The following is a 23,372-nucleotide window of genomic DNA, read 5'->3' as shown; positions in this document are numbered from 1 at the left end:
ATCATGATAAAAACTAAACATGCATTTGGAAGGAACATACTTCACCATAATAACCCACAGTTAACATCACACTCAATGGTGAAAAGTTGAAAGCTTTTCCTCTAAGATCAGGAACAAGACAAGGATGTCCATTCTCATCATTTTTATCCAGCATAACTTTGGAAGTCCTAGCCACAGCAATCAGAAGGGAAAGAGAAATACCCAACATGGTAAGGAAGCAGTAAAACTCACTGTTTGCAGATGACATGATACTATATATAGAAAACCCTAAAGCTTTCATAAAAAAAAAAAAACTATTAGAACTAATAAATGAACTCAGTAAAGTTGCAGAATACAAAATCAATACACAGAAATCTGTTTGCCTCTATATACCAATAATGAAGTAGTGAAAAGAGAAATTAAGAAAATAATCTCATTTATAATTGCACCAAAAAGAATAAAGTACCTCGGAATAAATTTAATCAAGGAAATGAGAGACCTGTACTCTGAAAACTAACGCATTGATGAAAGAAATTAAAGACAACACAAATAAATAAATGGAAAGGTATTCCATGTTCATGGATTGTAAGAATTAATAGTTAAAATGTCCACACTACCCAAGGAAATCTACAGATTCAATATAATCCCTATCAAAACACCAACATTTTTCACAGAACCAGAACAAATCCTAAAATTTGTATGGAACCACAAAAGTCCCCAAACAGCCAAAGCAACCTTGAGAAAAAAGAAGAAAGCTGGACGTATCACAACCCCAGACTTCAAACTATACTACAAAGTTATAGTAAACAAAATGGTATGATACTGGCACATAAACAGACCCATAGGTCAATGGAACAGAATAAAGAGCCCAGAAATAAACTCATGCTCATATGGTCAATTAACCTATGACAAAGGAGGCAAGAATACACAATGAAGAAAAGACAGTCTCTTCAATAAATGGCATTGAGAAAACTAGACAGCTACATGCAAAAGAATGAAACTGGATGACTTCCCTATACCATACACAAAAAATAAACTCAAAATGGATTAAATACCTAAATGTGGGACCTGAAACTATAAAAGTCCTGAAAGAAAACATAGGCAATAAACTCTTAGATGTCAGTCTTAGGAGTATTTTTCTGGACCTGTTTCTTCAGGCAAAGGAAACAAAAGCAAAAATAAACAACTGGAACTATATCAAACTAAAAGCTTTTGCACAGCTAAAGGAAACCATCAACAAAAAGACAACCAAATGAATGAGAGAAGATAAGGGGGTAATATCCAAAATATATAAAGAACTCATACAACTCAACATAAAAAAAAATCTGATTTAAAAATGGGCTGAAGATCTGAATAGACATTTTTCCAAAAATGACATACATATGACCAATAGACACTTGAAAACATGTGCAACATCACTAATAATCAAGGAAATGCAAATCAAAGCCACAATGATATATCACCCCATACCATTCAGAAAGGCTAGTATCAAAAAAATAAGAAATAACAAGTGTTGGCAAGGATGTGAAAAAAGGGAACCTCTTGCACTGTTGGTGGGAATGCAAACTGGTATAACCACTCTGGAAAATAGTATGAACTTGCCTCAAAAAATTAAAAACAAATACCACACCATTCAGTAATATTCTACCTCTGGGTATTTACCTGAAGAAAATGAAAACATGGATTTGAAAAGATATATGCACCCCTATGTTTACTGCAGCATTATTTACAAGAGCCAAGATGTGGAAGTAACCCAAGTGTCCATCGATAGATGAATGGATAAAGAAGATGTACAATGGAATATTACTCAGCCATAAAAAGGAATGAAATTTCGCCATTCATGATAACACGAATGAACCTAGAGGGTTATGATGCCAAGTGAAATAAATCAGACAGAGAAAGACAAATGCCATATGATTCCACTTTATGGGTGGGACCTAAAAAACAAAACAAAACAAACAGCAACAACAAAAGCCAGAAATAAAGTCATAAAAATAGAGAGCTGGTAGTTGCCAGAGGGCAAGGGGCTGGGAATGCAAAATAGGTGAAGGTGACTAAGAGGTTTAAACTTTCATTTATAAAAGAAATAAGTCACAGGAATGGAAAGTACAGCATAGGGAATAGAGTCAACGGTAACTACACTTTAGCACTGCATAATGTTCATAATCATCGATTCACTATGTTGTACACCTGAAATTACTATGATATCGCATGTCAACCATACTTCAATTGAAAATTTAACAGAAGGATAATTAGGGGCGCCTGGGTGGCTCAGTCAGCTAAGCGTCTCTGACTTCGGCTCAGGTCATGATCTCACGGTTCGTGAGTTCGATCCCTGTGTCGGGCTCTGTGCTGACAGCTCAGAGCCTGGAGCCTGCTTCAGATTCTGTGTCTCTTTCTCACTCTGCCCCTCCCTCTGCTCGCACTCTGTCTCTCTCTCAAAAATAATAAACATTAAAAAATAAGTAGACAAAAGAAAGATAATGATAGCAGCCATCTCATAGGACTCTTGTGTTGTGCAGATTGGCTGAAACATGCAAAGCACCAAGAACAGTCTTGGCAAATGGGAGAACACCAATGTTTTTATTTTACTTGCACGGTCACATGAGAGTGGTAAGCATGTGACTCTGTATAGTCCTGCATGAGTGTGCTTCCCGAGGGTGAGGAAAGTGCGGGAGCAGGGCAGGGGACACGCCTATATGAGCCACCATCCCAGGGCAGAGGAAGTGGGCAGGGGCGCATACCTGCCTCCGTGGCTGAGTCCTTGCACTGCTTGGCTTTGTTCTGGCTCTGAGGAGACAGAGGGAAAGCAGCACTGAGCCGGCCCCAAGGCCCTAGGGCTCCCAGCCTCCCTGGGGGGCTCTGAGGTGCTTCTATCCCACCCTTCCTGAGCCACCCAGGGGGACACTCAGGAGCCACCTGTGGGCAAGTGCTACCATTTACTCTAGCCTCACCCCACAAAAGACCAAAATCAAAAAGGGTCCAATTGAACAAACAAAAACATATGCATAGCCCATGCAGATACATGTGAAGACTGGATATCAAGACCGGAGGGAGAAATATGGACTGGAGCCAGGTCCCGTGGCTCCCCCTGGTCACTTCTGAACCCACCAGCCAGGACGGGGGCCTTGCCCTTGCCTTGCTGCCCCTAATTCACCCACAGTTCCCTGCCCTTTCTGGGCCTCAGCTGTCCTGTCTGTGCAATGGGCAAAATATGTTCTTGGGCCCCGGTGCCTCTGATGACTCACCCTGGCCCAACGGCCAGAGCAGTCAAGATCTTGGGTTCTGGATGACCTGGGTGTGTATCCTTTAATTCTTCCTACTTGGATCTGAGAACTTGGACCAGTCACTCACTGTCTTTGGGCCTCAGTTTCCTCTCTTTGACATGGGTCTCCTGAGCCTGTCTCCAAGGGTTATGTGAGAGTTAGGTGGCCCTGTCCATGTCCTGAGATTCCAAGAAACCCATTCCACAGATGGGAGATGGTAGTTCAGAGAGGAATGAGCAAATGTTCCAGATGTGGACCTTTCTTGGGGTGTCTGTGGCACGCCCTTGTTCCCTCCCTGCCCTGTTCCAGCCCTGGGTGACACACCACATGGCCTCAGTAACCCCACGCACCTTCTCCACCTGCTTCTGGTGGCCATTGGTGCTAATGCGCTCGAAGGCCTGCTCAGCGTCGTCGGCATCCCGGCACTTCTGCTCGTATGTCTTCTTGGACTGGGGGTGTGGAGAAGCATGACTGGGGGGCCGCCCAGAGTGAGGCTCCCTGACCCAGCCTCCCTTGTCCCTGTCGGAGGACTGTGGGTGGAGTGGGGGGCCTCCTCACCGGGGACAGGGATCTGGGGGTCCAGAGTAGAGATGGAGAAAGGAGTTTTATATCCAGGCCCTGTCCCAGCAGGGTCAGTGCCACATCCTCTTTAGAGATGTGGTCCCATCAAACCACAGGCAGGTCCCTGAAAATGCCATGCATCTGCATGATGCTGGCCTCTGCACACGCTGTCCCCTCTTGCAGAACCCCTTTTCTCCTTCTCACTCAGTGTCCTAGGGACACAGCTCACGGGTCCCTTCTCCCTCCATCCCCAAAACCCCCAGCTAACAGTATGGATCTTCCTGTGGGCTACTTCTAGGACTGACCACCAGACAGTCAGGAGCCCTCAAGGGCAGGGTCTGGGTCTATCCACATGGGTCCTTGGCCCCCATGGTGTGTGTTGTTGGACAGGGATCGAGGCAAGCCCTGTCACAAGGGCCCAGCCATTGCGAGTCCACCCCTCCAGGCCCAGGACCCTCACACTCACATCCATAGCCTTCTTGTAGAGAGAGAGCTTGCTCTTCTGGACACGGTCCATGACGGTCTCATACTGCAGGGGACATGAGGCTCTGAGCAGGAGGGCTGTGGCCTCAGGACGCTCCCCTAGGCCAAGAGGACGGGGTGGCCCTGGGATGAGACACAGTATCCCCTCCTGGCTCTGAAGGCGGCAGTGACAAGCTGCCACAGAAAATCAGAGCCTGGGGCAGGACGTGCCCACTGTGTCTTTTTGCTGCAGACTCCAGCCAGGACTTGGTCTCTCTCCTGGGAATACTCGCCCTGCGTGCGTGCGTGCGCACACACACACACAGCCCTTCACTCACGGTCTCTGTACCTCCTCACACTGGTTATACACTGCATACACACCGGCACACACATGCACACAAAAGTACACATGACCCACAGAAGTCCACGCTCACAGGCTCCTGTTGCTCTCACTGCTCATGCTTGCACACACAGCAAGAAGAGGAGAGTGTGCTTGCGTGTGCTTTTGGGTGGTGTCTGTGGGTGCTCCCAGGCTCCTTGTTCAGGGAGAGAGAACAGAACTCAGCGTGGGCAGAGATCAGGTCATAAGCAGAAGAGCTGGTTGTGCGGGGGGCCCTCTGGGGCCCGCATGAGCAGGGAGCCTCAGGCCTGCTGCCGGCCACCGGGGTGCGGACACACAGAGACACGCGCCCATGCTCACGGGTGAGCACATGCGGTGCAGCCTCCCCCGCTTCCTCTTTCACACACACGTGTGCATATGCACACACGTGTCCCCACACAAGTCCAGGCTGTCGCCCCTACATACTGCATCACAGTTCTCCGCTTGTGGGGACTCTGGCCACCCTGGGGAAGGCAGCTCTGTCTGAAACCGCTTTTGCAGACATTACAGCCCCTCCGGCCACAGGAAAACTAAAAATAGCCAGCACAGGGCCAGTCTCAGCAGGTGGTCTGCACACATGAGGCAAGTCCCAGCCCAGAGGTCGCCTGCTTCAGCCCCTCAGGGCCGAGCTGACTTCTGGGGCCGATTTGGGAGAACAACTGTCCCCTCAGGGCCCCAAATTTAGAATCCTCAAAGCCTGAGACTGGGTGGCTGGCTGGGCAGATACAGTACAGTCACACTCTATTTCTGGGTCCAGACAGAGCCACTACTCAGAGCCGGTGCCCTGTCTGAGAAGACTGAAGGGGCCCTGGTTGTGGGCTGGGTCCCCAAAGCTTGGGAGGTACACATAAGTGTCCCAACCTGTGAGAGGGAAACTGAAGCACAATGAGGAAAAGAGCTTGCCCTGGACACCCAGGCCCAGCCTGGCCTTAGCCATGAGCTGGCAAGCCCTCCCCTAAACAGTTCCATTTTGAGAACCTTTCCATTTTTCAATCCTTTGGAGAGTTTGCAAGGATCCTTATGTCCAAGCAAGAAGTGCTGCTGTGTGCTGCTGGCCTCTCCGTCCTGTTCGGGTGGACCCGCATGACCAAGGCCCCGCGAGGCTGAGCACGCGTCCCCAGCTGCCTTCCCAGCAGCCACGGGCTCAGCCAGTCAGAGAGTCTCCAGCCTGGGAGGGGGCCCTGGGACACAGAGGTCACCAAGCCCACCCCCCACCCCACCTCTGCAGCTTCCCTGACAAATAGCCTCCAGACTGTTTATATATCTCCCGTGGTGGGGACCTTACTTCCTTTCCATGTAGGAAACCGCCATGCCCTACCCATGGGTGAGAAATACCTTTGGATGCCAAGGTCAGCATGCCAGCCCCCACCCCCATCTCCCTGCAGGCTCTGTGGCCCCTCTCAGCCTGGGCAGCCCTGCAGAGTGGCTACAGTGACTGGTCACCAAGTCTGCCTTTGTCCTGGACCAACAGCCTTGACCCTTCAGCTCAGGACCAGTTCCTGGTGACCCCCCAACTCAGGCTGCCTCCTTTAGATACCCCCAATCTCTCACTGAACTTCTACAGTCTGTTATCTTAGGATAATCAAAAAGACCAATGCCTTTCCCTCTTCCTGGCATGAAAAGCTCAGAGGAATACTCCCAGTGAGGCTCTCAGGCCTGTATGCTGGGCCTCGTTCCAGTGGCCCATCCCTGCCCATCCCCTCCACCTTCAAGTCACCCTCATCCCCAGGCCCAGAGTGCTGTCCTCCACCACCCATGGGCTTCACCTCGAAGCTCCATGCCCCACCTCCACAGAGATGATGGCCACCTCCCACCGGGGGCCCATCCCCAACACCCGCCTCACCTTCTTCCTCTGCTCCTTCTGCCTCTCACGGAACTCCTCAAGGCTTCTCAGCTCCTCACGCAGGGCCAGGGCCAGCTGGATGTGGGAACTGCCCACATTCTCCATTTCTGGGGGCAGAGCACGGAGGCATGGAGCCCAAGCCACCCCCACACTCACCCCTGCCTGGACTAGCCCAGCCCCAAACCCCCAAATCCTCTGCCAGCCTCACAGTGCCATGTGCTCCCCTATTATCCCACCCCTGCCAGGATCTAACTACCTCGAGGCATGTATGGGGACAAGGGTGTTCCCAGAACCTGTCACGCTACAGCTTGGGGTTGGGGCAGGGGGGACTTACGCTGCTTTAGGGAGTCAAAGGAGGCCCTCAGGGAGCTGCAAGACAGAAAGGCCAGGATCAGGAGGAGGCACAACAGATGCAAAAGTCTTCCTGGCCCCAGGACTTCGTGTTTGGTGGGAGCGCCCTAGATTGCTCACACGCCCTGACCTAGACCCAAGGGACCCTCTGAGCCAGACCCAGATAGTGACCATCCACTCAGAGCCCAAGCTGGGATTTCTGGAAGTCAGAGCTTCTCTTTGGAAATGATAAAGCCATCAAACCCATGCCAGAATGTTCCTGGCTTCTGTATGTTTTCAAGGCCCTCCCTCCCTCAGTGGGGTCCCTCCCCCACGAGGTCCTCCCCTCAGCGTGGGGCCTCAGCGCAGGATGAACAGGACATACAGGTGAGGACAGAGAGAGGCTGGCCCTGTCCCTGGCTGGGGTGGCTGGGCAGACTGTGCTGACATTTCTGAGAAGGGACCTAGGAGGGAGTACATGACCCACGAGGAGTGTACAATAGGGTGCACTAAGCTTGAGTCCCTATGAGAGCCTCTCAGGAGGCAAGAGGCAGCGGGTTGGCCGTTCTAGTATAGAGGCATGGCACTGTCCACTGGAGGGGGGGTAGGTCCAGCGAGGGCAGGAAGGGGAGAGGCTGGCCCCCGGCATGGGGGAGGGCTCCCAGACAGAACAAATGAAAACACAGGGCACCCAGTTAAATTTGAGTCTCAGATAATCACCAAATACTTCTTGAGTATAAGTATCTCCCACGTAATATTTGGAGGCTACTTACATTTAAAAAGTATTTATTGTTTATCTGAAATTTGAATTTAACTGGACATCCTATATTTTATCCGGCAGCCCTGCCAGGGCCACAGATGGAGCTGGTGCCTGAGCAGAGGTGTGGGAGCCCACTCAGGACACAGGCCCGTCTGCTGGTAGGTGATGGGCACCACAAGGCAAACATTTGCTTGGGTAAGAACAGGACCGGCAGGGGAGAATGCCTCTCTGCAGGTCATTGGATCTCAGGGGTGGGGGCCTCTCAGTGGGGTGAGTTCCCCATCCCAGTAGAGAAGGAAGGGGACTCGAAATCTAGCCTCGGAAAGCAGCAGGGCCTGGGCAGGGGCTCCCTGCTCTGCGCTCCCACATGCATTAGAAGCAGACCCTGGAGCCAGACAGCCTTGGTCAGTCCAGGCTCTGCTACTCACTCTCTGTGGAACCTTGGGCAAGTTACTCACCCTCTCTGTGTCTTGGTTTCCCCTTTTGTAAAGTGAGGATAATAGCCCAAACAGGATGTTTGTGAGAAATAAATAAATTAATACGTGTGAGGTACCTCTGTCGGGACCTGGTTGCTGGTGTACAACGCTCCCCTGAGCCCACATTTGCACACCCCTTTCCTGAACTTGGCCTGAGCTGACCTCTAAACTGCCCCACCTAAGAGCTTACCGGGTTCCCCACTTATCAGGAACCTCCCCAGTTTTGCTTTCAGGTAGGGGTTCCCTTGAGGCAGTCCCATAGGCTGGGCTCCCTTCTCACCTCCCCAAACCCCTAGGTGGGAGGGGCAGCCTGTGTGCACCAGCAGGTGTGCGAAGGATGCCTGGGCTTGTCATGCCCCAGTGTGGGCCCATGGGTGCCAAATCTCCAAGTGCACAGAGATGCGGTGTGCAAGCATTGCAGACTGGGCCTAAGGCCATACCTGTCTGCTCTCTCAGGGCGAAATATCTCTGTCTGAGTTAACTCTCTGCCCCTTAACCAAAGAGGCAAAGTAAACTGTAGCTCCTTCTGCACCCGGATGCCTGAGGAGGCTCAGTCCGTTGAGGCAGAATGAGAAACTGAGGCCAGAGCGTGGCCAGGCTTGCTGTGGTCACATAGAGGCAGCAGCCGAGGCACCAGGTCTCTGGCCACATCCTCTGCTGCTCTCTGCCCAGCCAGCTCTGTGCTCCCTTCCCCTTCCCTCCCTGCCTCTCTGCCAAGCAGCACACATGCCCCCTGGTGGCCATATGGCCTCATGACGCCCGCCCTGGACAGCCCTGGACTCCTGCGTTCCCGCCAGTGACTCCCCCAGTCCCTGCAAGGCAGGCTTTCTAGGGGGGCTCCCTCTCATTGGACAGTTAGAGAAACTGAGGCCAACGAGGATCAGCAGCCTGGTAGGAGCCATAGGGATCCAGGCCTAGAAAAGAACTGTGGGTTCTGTCTGGTCAATGCCAGACCCCTTGCCCTAAACTAAGTGGATCTCAAAGGCTCATCCGAAGACCAGAGCATGACCATCATCTGGAAGCGGGCTGGAAGGTGGAGTTGCAGGCTGTGAGCACTCCATGTTCCCCACCTGCCCAACTCTGGGCTGCGGTCCTTCCTGCCCAGCCCCACGAATTCCTGGTGCTGGGGACCTCTAGACCACTACAGCTCCACTCACACAGTAGGGCCCAGGACACCACCTCTCTGTCTTGGCCTTGGTCAAGAAGGTAGCCTCAGTTCGGTGGGGAGGGGGCGCTTCACTTTTCCTGGGACCAGAGGCAACCCACTGTGGGTTAGGCACGATTCTCCCCTGGAGAGCAACTTTCAGCTCTAATCTTGTGAAGGATCTGGGGAGCATTTGAAGTCTGTCTCTGCTCCATGAGACCCAGAAAAGATAGCACCTCATGGCTTGCCTCCCTCTCACCACTAGGACCTCTGAGAGCTTCTCTTCTATTGTATCTCTGTCATACGGCAAGGACGGGGCCCCATGCAGGCCTTTATCCTGTCACCAGTGTCCTCGTGGGTGACTCATCCCATTGCCCTTTTTGACTTGGCTCTCAGGAGAGAGTCTGAAATGCCATGCTAAGACAATTGGTCCAAATCGCCAATATAAACGTCTTCCATATCCTCCCCCCACCTCACGCCCCTGCCCAGACACGTCTACCCCCTGCCCCGTGCCCCCACCTGCTGGCCAGGAGGCTCCTGACAGGACTCTTGTCACCCACCCCCTCACCCTGTGCTGGAGGCTGGGCCTCACTGGGCTGGTGTCAGAGGACAGGGCCTGCCTCTCACCCTCTAACATCACCAGCATGTCTTCATTTTCTGAGCTCAGGAGAGAGACCATGAAAAAACCAAAAACCCCTTCTGACAGGAAAAGCACAGCATTTTAGGCAGCGGTGAGACAGTGAGGCGGGGGTTCAAATCCGCTGCCCTTGAGGAGCTGTCCTGGCCTGTGGTAGCTGCCCAGGGGCTCACGGGAAGTTGGCTCCAGCCCTCTCAGCCCTGATATCCTCCATTTCCAGAACGCCTGCCCTGTGCAGCTGCTGGGAGCACGTGGCACCCCAGACCCTACCCGGGGCCAGATGAGGACTGGACGGGGAGAAATGGGAGCAAAGACCTGGAGGCTGGATGGGAGAGTCCAGGCGAACTTTCTGCAGAGCGGGACATGCAGTGGATAAGCCCTTTGCTCACTGAATGAGGTCTTTAAAATGCACTGAGAGGGCTTGCACAAGCCCGCTGAGAGGGCTTGTGGGGATCCCTTGGTTTGGGGACTGGGTCTCACGTGTGTGTCCTCCATTGCCACTGCCCAGGAGGCGTTTGCTGAGTCTGTGTGTGAAGGAAGTGAATGTTAGAAATTACTTGAGATTGGGGGGAACTGCCCTTGAATGTACATGGCCGAGCCTCCAGGCCTGAGAGAGGTTTCTGGCCGGTCTGCGGTCAGAGGATCATGCAGAAACACTGTGTCTTTGGGCAGCAGAGGCCAGGGAGGCTGCCCACTCTGCCGTCTTTGCTCTCACTAGGCTTCCTCTCGGGTCACTCACCCACCCCAGCTTTTGTGCTCCCCATTTGCTCCTGCCCAGCCATGCACCCCCAGCCCTCTACTTGCCCTCCACAGAGCTAAGAATGAGAATCTCACGGGACCCAGCAGGGGTTGGCCACAGGGAGGCTGGGAGTTCCACCCTACCAGGGGATGGGCCCTGGAGGATGGGCTGTCAGCCCCATGCTGAATAGCAGGCCATTCCCAAGCCCCCACAAGTCTCCGTGAAAATGAGGAGGTGACCCATGTTGTCATGGCCACCCTTCACACTTCCCACAGAAAGCCCTCCAGGTTGGTAGGGGACAGCATGATCTGGTCTAATTCAAGACCCTGACAGTCACACAAAGCTGAGCATCTGGGAAGACTTCCTGGAGGAGGTGGGGCATGAGAAGGCCCTAAAGGGAGGTTCTAATGCAAAAGATTGGGAAGGTTCCGCTCAGCGTGTTAGTCTGGCTTCCGGTTGGTTGGACCATTTGTTTTACATTATTTTAAAATGTCTGAGTCCTCCTAGCTCAGCCTAGGGCATGACACGTAGTGGGTGCTCCATAAATGCTTGCTGAATAAATGGGTGGGTGATGGATACTTGGCCCACAATTAAAGGAATGACTGAAGAGTCTCATTAGTCCTAGTACATGCCCCATGGCCCAACAGAAACACTTACTGAGTGCCTTGTGTGTACAGTCAGCTGAGCTGGGAGCTGCATAGGACATGACCTTCAGGGAGGCAGCAGGTGAACTGAGATGGGTTCAGCTCCTGCCCCTGTTACCCACTGGCTCTGAATGTGGCCTGACCTTGCCTTCCTTCAGCAAGGCCTCTGTCAGGAAGACATCTCCCCTCTGTCTCTGCCTCCCCCAGGAGGAGCCCTCCCCAGTCCTCCCTGCCCTGACCACCTGCTGGTAGAATGCCCTGACCACCAGCATTCCCCGCCTACACTGAGAGTGTGTGTACTGGGCCGTGGGTTTTATTTCTGCCTCCCTGCTGCTGGGCAGGCTGAGCCATGGGGCCTGGCACTCCTGGCCTAGGCTCCAGCTTCTCCTTGGTGGGCAGGAAGGCAGACCGTGACTCTCCCCCTTGCTCGGGCCTGGGGGGTCTACCACTGATGCTCCCACCTTAGATGAAGCTGCCCCTCCAGTGACACTGGCTTTCTGGGCCAACGAGGGGCTGGGCCTCAAAGGAAATGGTCTAGGCCTCTGGGTCAGGCTTCCCAGCCTAAACTAAATAGGGTAAGCCCAACTTATCTGACCTACACAGGGGCCTGTAAGACCATAAAGAACCCCCACTGCATTGCCATGGCCTGGTGCTCTCTGCTTGACATCGTGACTCCAGAGCAGCTCCTGGGGGCGACTCCCTTTTCACAGCCCAGCACAGGAGTCAGAGAGGGGCTGTGACCACCCCACTGTCACACAGTATATGAGGCAGGGCAGACCTGGCCCCACTTGGCCTCTTACAACCATGCAGGGGATCAGGACCACCTAGAGCATTGCCCTGGCCACTTCCTAGTCTTACAATGGGGTAAGATACAGTGTATCTCCCTCATTTCCTGCCATCCACCTGGTTCCCTTTCCATTTTGTTCTGTGTCAGTGGCTTCTCCTTCCCTGTTTAAATCCCCAGTGACTCACAGGCTTCTGAGTATGAGTATGCCCTACAGCCTGGTCTCCTGTCATGGCCCTGCCTGGAGCACCCTCTCCATCCCACCTCTAGGAAAGTTGACCTTTTCTATCTGGTTTGGGTGGCCAGCAAGCAGACAGGGATGCCCCCTGGGTCGTACTCCCTTAACCCTTCTTCCCCAGGGAAGACAACAAAGGGTTCCATCAGACTTTCATTCATTCCTTACCATGTCCTGAGCCCTCCTCGGCACCCAGCCTGCATCTACCCCCAGCCCTGCCCTGTTTATCTATAAACAGCCCACTAGAATGGGCAAATGAGAACCAAACTCAACTTGCCCATGGTCACATCACGTAGTTCACAAAGGCCAAGCAGGGACTAGACTTCATGCATTCTTACTTCTAGGGCTGTGTGCATGCTTTCTGGCCCAATGCACAAACCTTTGGGCATTGAGCATTAATCTCCCCTGGCTCACACCACTTCTAAACCTTCCTCCAGCTCTTCCCATGCTTTCTCTGGCTCCAGTTTTGAAGCAAGATCCAGCCAGGGTGCCCCATGTCTTTAAAAGACCCAGAGAGTGTTGGATACTCAGGGCTCAAAATGAGGGAACGTGGGTTGGTTCCAAGTTTCGGAGCTGACAGCCTCCTTGTGCAGAGCCAGACACTCATGGGCTTGACCTCCAAGGGGCAGCTATGACAGCTGCAGGCCCCGTAGTCAGGGCCCTGGGTAGGAGGTGCTCACCCAGGGGGAGAGTCCACACCCTCACAAAGCAGCCTCTCCAGTCTGCTGAAAGCCCTTCAGGGGCCCTCAAATCATCGTGCTCTCCCTGCTGCCTCCCCATCCCCAGTGCACACAGGGACCCAGGCCTTGGGGCTGGAGAAGACCCCTGCTTCACAGCAGAAGTACTCCTGTCGTCTCCCCTCCAAGCCAGGCCTGAGCCAAGCCCCTGGACTCTGCTAATCCATTTACGAAGGTTGTATTATTATTCTGCTCACTGATAAGGAAATGGAGGCACAGAGCGTGTCAGCTGCCAGCCTGAAATCACACAACTGATGGCTGAGGAGATGTCCCTGGAACCCAGGTGTAACCCCTCCCGCCACTGCCTCTGGCCACACCTGTCCCCTCGAAGCCCAGGCTAAGCCAAGGCCACAGGGGGACTCAGGCAGTGAGTGGAGGGCCCACCACCTGGCCCTCAAGGCTCTCGGGACTTGCGTGGAGGTTGTTTAGGTGCCTCTGGCTGTGTTGCAAATGCCTGGGGACAGACGGCCCCTGCCCCCTGCCCAGAGTCCTCTCGGCACTCAGACACCAGGGTTTTCTCCACCCAACAGAACCTGACCCAGAATGCCCTGTAAGCCAAGAGATTTGTCCCCCAGGCATCACCACCCTGGAGCCATCCAGACCCTTCCAGACCCTCTTCAGTCTACCTCAAGCCAGGAAGTCCTAAGCCCCATCCAAGGGCCCAGAAAGCACCTGGCCAAGGAGGAGGGAGCCCAGGGCATGGGACCTCTTACTTGATCTCTGTCTGGCCGCCTGCCTTCCGGGCAATCTGCACCAGCTCCTTCCCATACCGCTCCTCTGCTTGGGCCCTGCAAGAACAAAGCATGGTCACTGTCCCTCCACTTCTTCTGGCTGCGGTTCCCTTAGACGTCTGCAGTGGGATCTGGGGGTCCACCCGCTCGGCCTCTTGGGGCAGGCCCCTCCTCGGCAAAGCTGGGCTCCTAGTTCTCCTTCCAAATACATGTTGGCCAAATACCCGCACATCTGAGGGGACATCAGATCATTTGCCGGTGAGGGGAGGCCCCGGCTGGGAAAGACAGGAGTCACACTCCCAACAGCAGGGTGGCCGGGCTGTGGGGGACCTCTGCTGCTCCCACAGTCAGGAGGACAGCCCACACCCTGCAGGCCCTCGTCTGGCTGCTGGCTCACCTCTGCCTCAGCAGCTCCTCCACATCCTTGCACATCTTCCTGCCGTCGAGCAGCCGCTGCAGCAACACCTCATAGCCTGTGTGGGCCGTGAAGTCCCTGCACTGAAACACGGGACAGGGGTACGCGTGAGTGTCGCGGCTGGCTGTGTGGGTTGGGAGGTCACTGAGTTGGGGGTCCTGGCAAGGACTCTGCTGACACATCCAGGAAAAGTCTCTGTCCAGCGTCTGGGGTCTGCCCTGCCTGTCCGCCTCCATTCTCCACTCAAAGACAAGCTCTTGGGCTTCAGGATGTGGTTTCGCACCGTGTCTGTGGCAGTGCCAGGTGTGTGAGCCCTACACAACATAGTGCTCACAGTCCAGGACATATCAGCCCCACACAAGATGGCAGTGGGGAGGGCTGCCTCCTAGGCCTGGTAATGACAGCCTCTGGGGTGCCCAGCAGGGCTTGTTTCTGTCACATTCCCAATAACCCTATTATCTTGGTGTCCAAGTGAGTAAACTGAGGCACAGATGGGTCCAGTGTGCCCATAGTGACACAGCTTGGCGGTGGTAGGCCTGGCATTGGACCCAGGCTGTCAGGCTCTGGTTCGTGCTCTCTACCTCTACACCTCACGGCCTCTGCAAAAAACTGCACCAATCGTGCTCTATCAACAGCCGTGTGCCAGATGCTACGCCAGGCTCCTTATAGGCTCACATAACTGTCTTGCACCCACCTGGCGAGGCGGGCACACCCTAACACACCCAGGACACCTGGTACATGCCTAGCACCTGAGGGCCAGCCCTGAAACAGGACAGTGGAGAGAGGGGCATTCTGGAGAGTTCTCCTGGACACAACTGCCCCTCTACTGCCTGGCACTAGCTCAGCCTGTCCCGGGGCTCCTGAACAATCTGATTCTCCTTTCTCACCCCTGGAATGCATTCTGAGCTGCTGGTGCTGGACTTAGGGTCTAGGTCTAGGGAGTGGGTTTTGGGGCCAGGCTGCACACGTGGCTGATTGGCAGGGAAGGGAGATTGATCATAAGAGAAAGTAGTGAAACATTGTGCTCAGAGCAGGGGCTTCTGTGTCTATTACCTGAGCCTGGTGTTCACATCGAGTCTTGGGGAAGGACCCTCCCACCCCCTAGGATGCTTGGCCAGGCAACTGTAAATTGAGGCAAGCACCTTGTCTGTCTTCTTTTCCATCCCCATGGACCCCCAAAAGCCTCAGAGACTGGAGAAAGGGTCTCTGCTCTCCTGAGTGCACATAGCATAGCCCCATGTCAGACCTCAGCGAATCAGTGGGGCTCTCCCAAGGCCACAGCTTGGGGGAGGCAAGTCTAGCCCATCTTCGAGTCAAGAGCTGATGGTGCCCCTTTCCCTACCCCATGTCTTTCCTCCATTGCTGTGTATGGGCATGTAGGGAGTCAGGAGAGGAGTCTAAATCAAGGAGAGCTTCCCGCAGGAAGAGGCATTTGAGACAAGTTCAGGAAGAGAGGGTGCTGCTCTTCTAGGTCTAAGTAGATTCAGACATGGTAGAAAGGGTAGAGAGTCCACAAATTGCCCCAACGGGCCCTGTGCCAGGCTCAGCCCACTCAGCAAACTCAAAATAGCAAACTCAAAATAGTGGAATCTCCAGGCCTGTAGGTAGCTTATTCCCTCCTCCATAAGCATCCCTAGAAATCCTGAGGCCCAGACTCAGCTGCCCAATGGGTTCAAGTAGCAAATCTCGGCACCGGCTGGCTATTCGGGGCCCCAGGGGAAAGACGTTGTCCCCCTAACTAGCCCCGGCCGGCCTGTCCTGGATCAGACATCAGCCCCCATTTCTAGGCTGCTGTGGCTGGACCAGGCTTTCATTTTGTGGCTTTTGTGAGTAACCATTTGTCTGCCAACTGGCCAGCAGACCCTGGCTTTCTGCCCTCAGCCTCTGCCCTCCCTCTCTCCCCCCCCCCCCCCCCCCCCCCATCGGCAGAGGCTATGACAGCCGAGGAGGAAAAGGGATCTGGAGCCTCAGTCTCCTGCCCTCTCCCCACAAGGGAGGCACTCTGAACTGGACACCACTATTCAGGACTGAATTCCACAGACCACCAAAAACGGGAAGCATCTTGTTCAGAGCCTCCCTCCCTCCCCCCCGGCCCCCCACCGTCCTCAGGGAAACTGGAGCCCAGAGAAACATAGGCAGAGGGAAGACAAAAATGTGCACTTGCAGGGGCCCTGTCACTACTCCACGAAGTAGAGAGAGGGCAGAGCTAGCAGAACAACACGACTGTACCCCTCCCCCCCTTTCCCGCTCTGCTCTTCCCCCCCAGGCCCCCGCCCAACCCCAACTCGCCAGGGGAGCCCCTCTGTCCTTACTGAGACTCCCAGGGTGGAAAGAAGCAAAACCAAACCTACATTGGCCATTCTGTTGGAGGCAGAAGGTAGCAAGGGGCCCTGCAGGCTGGGTCCCCAGGAGCTCGGGTTCCCAGAGCGCTCAAGAATGTTGTCTAGCTTAGGCTCAGAGCCACAGTGGTGCTAGCAGTGGCTGTGGCCGAGTGAGCCACCGTCACAAGTGACTAGATTGTTCCGAGGAAGTGGAATTGTTCCGAGTGTGGCCTCGTTCCCCGAGGGCCGCTCCCTCCCAGCACTGCACGGCCCTGCACCCCCTCCCCCAGCCTGCATCCTCCTCCTTAGCCCCTTCCCCAGCACCTCCTCCAGGGAATGGGTTTTGACTCATTGTTCAGAGCTGGGCAATGGCCTGCTTGGTCTGCTGTGGAGGAAATGAATGAACCAATCTTTCAATTAGATAATCAATCAGTTCTGTAAGTTCAGGTCCAGTGCCCGGCTGCACAGTCACCCCTGCCGGGGCCCACCCTGGCCTTCCTTCATAGCACCTACCCAGGGCTCCACGCCAGCCCTCCTCCTTTACTGGCTGACATTTCCACAATGCAGAAGCCACGAGGCAGGGCCTCTCACCTCCTTCTATCTACTCACAGCCTCTGTTGCCTGAAACCCACCCATGGCCTTGATCTTAGTGACGTCTACCGGCCACATGCTGCACTGTGAACATCACACACTGAAAATGCCACGCACCCAGGGAGGTAAGGGCGGCAAGGCAGAGGCCCCAGAGAGGGGAGGTGGCTACCCAAGATCACTCAAATGGTAAAGGTCAGAATCTGGAATATGAATCTAGGCTGGCCTGTCGCCAAACCCTCATACCTACATCAGTCATTCAGTAGATAGTCCGGCACTGTTCTTCATTTTGAAACATCAAAAAATAACTTTAACAAATAACTTTTGAAAATGAATTTTTTCCAGCTTAAATCAAAACTGTATTTTGGGCTATCATTCAGTTACCATGGATTCACAGAGACCCGGTCTGTGCCCGGGCTGGGTCGCAGAAGCTCTTCCCTGGAGAAGGGCCACGCTGGCTCTGCAGATGTGCACACCAAGAAGCAGCAAGCAGCCAGAGGCCAAGCCCCACCCCCGCCAAGTGGCACCCAGAGCAAGCCATTCTGGGGTGTGACGCCAGGTGGCGAGAGCTACCGTCCCCTCCTTCAGGAGGCCTGCACAAGCCGAGGGGACGTGCCATCACACTTGTGTGGCTACTTTGGGCCTCCCTTCCCCACATCAGGGCTGCAGGATGTCTCCCAAGACTCTAGAAGGAAATGCTCTGGAAAGCTCTGGGCAAGTGAAATCCTATTCCTGCCTCAGCCTCAAGGCAGTGTGGGGAAGACCTGGGCACTCTGTTCTGCCCAGGAACAGCCCATCTGCTTCCATCTTTAGGTGAGTCTAGGCGTCAGCCCTTGCCCAGGCCCGTGCTCTGGGCTGGGCCCTGCCATGCTCCCACTGGGGGCATAGAAAAACACCCTTTGCACCCAGCATGACTTCCCCCTTTTCCTACCCATATCACTCTTCTTTCTTAAATGTTTTATTTATTTTAGAGAGAGAGAGATAAAGCAGAGAGGGTGGGGGCAAAGGATTTGAAGCCAGCTCTGTTCTGTCAGCGGAGAGCCCAGTGTGGGGCTCGAACTCATGAACCATGAGATCACGCCATGAGCCTAAGTCTGACACTTACCCAACTAAGCCACCCAGGTGCCCCTACCCATATCAGTTTTGGTGGCTGCTGAGGCTGGGCCACAGACACCAGGGTCTGGGCATGCTATTTCTCAATGTGGGACTTGGTTTCCTCAGTAGGAAGTGGGAAGAGACCAACCTCTCCCGTCTAGGGCACAGCCCCATCAGGGCAGACTGTAGCCACACAGTCCACGAAGGTGCTCAGGCCTGGTCTGAGAGGCTGTACAGACATCGGCAGACTAGCTGTGGGTTCACACTCTGGTCCAGTAAAATGGGCCACCACTTATGGTTGATCTGAGAAGCCAATGAAATAATATGCAGAGGGGAGAATGGTGAACAGCGATCACAGCATGCCCTGAGTGGGGTACAAGTCTAAGGATTGTTACCCACATTTTACAGGTGAGGAAGCTGGAACCCAGGGAGGTCACCTAACCTGCTTGGGCCTGCAGCACCCAGCTGGGACTTGAACCCAGCTCTCCAAGGCCAAGATCCTGGCACTTACCCTCTCAATCTCTTGCCTCTCGGCAGTTCCCGGAGCTCAGTTGCTTGCTCTCAGGCTGCAGCTCCAGGCCCCGCCCTGTCCCTGCCAGCCAGCCTGCTGCCACCCCCAACAGACAGAGGGGTGAGAGGGTTGGCCTGTCTAGGAATTAGCACTGATATTTTTCAGGGGACCAAGTGGAGGCTGTGGAAGGTAGCTGGGAAGAGCCGTCTGGTGACTTTCTGCTCACGAGAACTGGCCGACAGGGAGGGAGGAGCCACCACAAGGGGCCGTGGGGAGGGGACTGCTGCGTGCAATGGGAGGGGTCAGAAGTGGACAGTGCAAGGAGTGGGGCAGGGGAACCTCTGGGGGGATGGGGTCACGGACGAACCAGCCGGAGTACCCAGGAGAGCAAGAGCTGGCCTGCAGGCATCTGCCACCTGCTGGGTGATCACCAGCTACCAGAGCTCTGGGAAATTCGACCTTTCGCCCTTTTAAAGTCACTGAGCGCACACCCCACTCCAGCTTCAGAGACACCATAAACGGCCAGCAGTGGGCATGGGTAGCATGTGGCAAGTGAAACAGACCCTGTTCTTCCCCATCGTAGGCTCCCAGTGTGGAGCGTTCAACCGAGCAAGAGAGTGAACTTGTGATATGAGTTCATTCAGCTGGAGTGAGTTATACTGAGACTAGAACAGGACTAGAAAAGCTCTAACACACACCCAGGCATGGGGAAGGCATTGTTAACAGTGGATTTAGAAGGTGGAAGAAAGAAAAGTTAAGTTGCCAGCTTGCACCTTGCTGGGCCCAAAAAACATTTTGTAAAATGTTAATCATTCTTGTTGAAAATGTTTCTAATGTGTGGCATGCTCTTGGGTCGATGGGTTTTTCATTCTTTATTTTTAGACTTTTTAAAAAATATATTTATTTTTGGGAGAGTGCAAGTGAGGGAGGGACAGAGAGATGGGGACAGAGGATCCAAAGTGGGTTCTGCTCTGACAGGCTGACAGCAGTGAGCCCGATGCAGGGCTCCGATTCATGAACCACGATATCATGACCTGAGCCAAAGACAAACGCTCAGCCAACTGAGCCACCCAGGTGCCCCAACCATTTTTAAAAATGTTTTTTGATTGTTTCTTTTTGAGAGACAGAGAGAGACAGAGCATGAGTGGGGGACGGGCAGAGAGCGATGGAGACACAGAATCCGAAGAAGGTTCCAGGCTCTGAGGTGTCAGCACAGAGCCCAACACAGGGCTCAAACCCCTGAACAATGTGATCATGACCTGAACCAAAGAGGCTTAACCGACTGAGCCACCCAGGCACCCCTGCCCCAACCTTTTTCAGAAAACCACCCTTTAACTGTGGGAGAGGAGACAGAAGAGGAGACTAGACTCACTCTTACCCCAGAAGCCCCAGACAGTGGCCCGAGCAGGCACTGGGGGCGGCACGGTGCCAGCTGCCCTGTTCTCTCCTCCCGCACACGCACCACATTCACCAAAGAGACCTCTGCAGCCAGTGTGCTTCCCATGGCCAGTTTACTGTTGCCAGTCTTCTGTGGACTGAGACCCAAAGCCTGAAGACTGTTAGGAAGCCTGACATAGAAAGCACTGAACTCTCCAGAAGGTAGCTCCATGAAGGCAGAAAGTGGGTCTGTTCTCTTGCTGGGTCCCATAGCCCAGCATCTGCAAGCAAACACATCGGACAAGGGCTGAATAAATGTCTCAGGGAGGCCCTCGGAGAGGATGTGGCTCCTGAGGTTCCCTCCATGGGGATCAGATCATTGGCTTGCATTTCAATAATTCATTACCCAGCACCTTTACATAAACCAGACAGACTCATCCCCTCTACTTCTTAAAGCAGTATTATTATCCCCAGTGTACAGATAAGGAAACTGAGGCTCAGGGAGGATCAGTCAACGAGTAATAACCGAGCTCTTTCCACTGCCCCACAGGGCTAATCGCCACCATTCTTTGTTGGCAAATTGAGGAAGGCAAAGGACCAAAAGCTTGAGTATGACTTGGATGGATGGATGGATGACCAGAGACTTCAGTAAGCAAGCTAGTTGCTTACCTGGCGTAAAGGAGGTGGCAAGTTGGGTAAAAACAGGGTCCAAGCCAAGCCCCTTGAGGAATTGGTGAGGAACACTTCACCTGCAGCCCTTGCTGGGGCTATGAGGAACAGGAATGTCTGTGGCTGGTGTCCCGAGGCCGAAGCTAGGACTCGTGGGGTAGAGAAAGGAGGCCGATTCCAAATCAGCACAAAGAAGGGCTTTCCAAAAGCCCAAGGGATCCCAAATATGGCCACACAGGGTGAGCTGCTTCGCCCAGTGGAGAGTGCCCTGTCACAGGGGTCTGTAAGCAGGTTGGGGCTTCTGCAGAGATGTCTCAGCTGGGTCTGTGTCCCTGGTCCAAGGATTGAGCAGTCCACACATAAGCAGATAAATGTGGGGTGATTTACAGTTTTTCTAAGAGGCCTAGGGTAGGTGTCAGGAGGAGATCCAAAGAAGCTCAAGATGGACTTTTATTTTTTTATTTTATTTTTTTATTTCTAGGAGAGAGAGAGAGAGAGAGAGAGAGAGAGAGAGACAGCATAAGCAGGGGAGGGTCAGAGAGAGAGGGAGTCACAGACTCCGAAACAGGCTCCAGGCTCTGACTGGCAGTCAGCACAGAGCCCGACGAGGGGGCTTGAACCCACGAACCGCGAGATCACGACGTAAGCGAAAGTTGGATGCTTAACCGACTAAGCCACCCAGGCGCCCCTGGACTTTTATTTTTTAAAGAACACAAGCACATTGAATGTGGTTAGATGAGCTACACTGGGGTCAGCGGGGCTGACAGGGGCTTGAGATTAGAAATCCATTTCCAGGGGCACATGGGTGGCTCAGCTGATTAAGTATCTCTTGACCTTGGCTCAGGTCATGATCTCACCGTTCATGGGTTCAAGCCCTGCATCCGGCTATGCACTAACAGTGTATAGCCTGCTTGGAATTTTCTCTCTCTCCCTCTCAAAATAAAGAAACTTAAATAAATAAATTTTTTAAAAGAAAGAAATTAGTTTGCAGAGGACTCCACTTCTCCAATGAGCCCCAGTCTGACCGCCTCTCCAGGGCCTTCAGGGGCCCTCACACAGGCAGCCAAGCAATCGAGCAGCATGGCTGGCTGGGGCCCTAAGATGTCCGGGCCCCTCAACCTATGGCCAGCAGTCACCCCGAGCCTTCCAGGGGCCCTGTGAACTCTCACAGCCTCACAGGAATCCCACATAACCAGGTATGGGGGGTAACACTAGCACCTACCTTGTGCGAGTGAGCATGTGGTTGGGGAGACGGTGGGGGTCGGGTGGGGGGGTGTAGGGAAACACCTATCTTAGTAATACTGACCACAGGGTGCTGTTGTTTGAGGAAAGCAATGAGAGAGGTTATGTAACTTGTCCAGGCCCAATCAGCAATTGTGTGGGCGGGCCTGGCTCTCAACCAAAGTCTGTCTGGCTTGAAAGCTTTGTTCTTTTAAATAAGCCTCCTCGGATTATCAGGAAGGAAAGGTCTTGGCTACCACACTCCCCTCCCCCAGTCTGCGAAGTCCTGCCCACTTCCCTTCTGCACTCTCAAGTCTTAAAGGCATAGCTCAACCCCCACGTCTTCCTACTGCTTTATGAAACCAAAATGCATAGAAAAATTAGAAAAGGGAAGGGACAGGGAGTGAACACAAGTCCAGGCAGAAACCTGCAGGTGGGAATGGGCCCCTGAGGTTTAGAAGACTGGAAGTCGGACGCAGGGAGCTCTCAGTGGTCATGGTGAGATCTGAGTGAGGCTGGAGCAGGTGTCTGAAGAGGTAGCCTGAGGCCAGCGGGAGGGGAGACTCACAAGCAGGTGTGGGACCTTCCCAGGAGGTAAAGGGACACATCACCAGGTTCTGAGTTCAGGGAAGGGAGCTGGGTGGGATGCAGACAGGTAGAGGTCAGTGCTCTAAATACTTCATCACCTCTAATCCTCAGAACCCCCTGGAATGTCAGGCCTGTACTATTATTATTGCCCCATGTTACAGATGAGCACCTGAGACTCAGCAAGTGAATGACTTGCTGGGGTCACACGGTTCCTCTGCACTGGCCCCACCAAGCTGATTTGGCAGTGGGGGTGCCAGAGATCTAGCACTGGGTGGAGAAGAAAGCAGATCAGCGGCCGAGGGTGAGGGAAGCAGTGGAATGCAGAGGATGGTTAATGGAGGAAAGGAGAGAACTGAGCCACCCCAGACGCTGAGCCCTGGAGGAGACTGACCCCTTCAGCAAGGAGAGGCACTGTCCATCCCCCGCCCGTGGCCAGCCGCACAGGGCTCTTCACCCTGTAGGCCTCAGTTTGTGGGTGACCAGCCAGAAACTAGAGGCCGGCACTGATGGTCCACCTCCTTACCCTGCACATCCCGTTCCCCTAATCTCACCCTTCCCACACCTACACCTGCCAGGGGATACCCCTCAGAGCACCACCCCAGAAGGAAGCCCAGGCAGTGGGATGTGGGAAGAGCTCAGGCTTTGGGTTCTAATCTTGGCCAGTTCCATGCGCACAGGCAGTGCAACCTTGGGCAAGTCACTTAACCTCCTGAGCACAAAGCCCCTCCTCTGCACAGTGAATGTAAACATATTGCCCACCTCTGGGCTCTGAGGACTAAATGATATAATACATGAAGGGGCCCAGCAATGGGTACCCTGACACTTAATGAGTCACCCTGGACCCTGGAAAATGGTGGCCATGGTGAGGAGTACATGAAGT

General features: G+C 53.8%; 1 protein-coding gene across 2 annotated transcripts in view; it reads right to left on the bottom strand.

Moving 5' to 3' along the window:
• The window catches only part of PSTPIP1 (proline-serine-threonine phosphatase interacting protein 1), a 46,065-nt gene that overhangs the window by 10,794 nt on the left and 11,899 nt on the right, over positions 1 to 23,372 (bottom strand). For both annotated transcript variants that reach the window (XM_039238225.1, XM_039238226.1), the window contains exons 2-8: positions 14,105 to 14,205; positions 13,690 to 13,764; positions 6,825 to 6,859; positions 6,491 to 6,597; positions 4,273 to 4,335; positions 3,596 to 3,694; positions 2,724 to 2,769 (exon numbers count right to left, since the gene is read on the bottom strand). In XM_039238225.1, the coding sequence (XP_039094156.1) occupies positions 2,724 to 2,769; positions 3,596 to 3,694; positions 4,273 to 4,335; positions 6,491 to 6,597; positions 6,825 to 6,859; positions 13,690 to 13,764; positions 14,105 to 14,205 (526 nt within the window). The remainder of the gene's footprint in view (positions 1 to 2,723; positions 2,770 to 3,595; positions 3,695 to 4,272; positions 4,336 to 6,490; positions 6,598 to 6,824; positions 6,860 to 13,689; positions 13,765 to 14,104; positions 14,206 to 23,372) is intronic.

This window comes from Hyaena hyaena, unplaced genomic scaffold (assembly GCF_003009895.1).
Source record: "Hyaena hyaena isolate Hyena2069 unplaced genomic scaffold, ASM300989v1 scaffold_137, whole genome shotgun sequence".
In the NCBI taxonomy this organism is placed as follows: Eukaryota; Metazoa; Chordata; class Mammalia; order Carnivora; family Hyaenidae; genus Hyaena; species Hyaena hyaena.
Note: the sequence above shows the minus strand (reverse complement) of the source record. Positions and strands in the feature narration are given on the sequence as shown.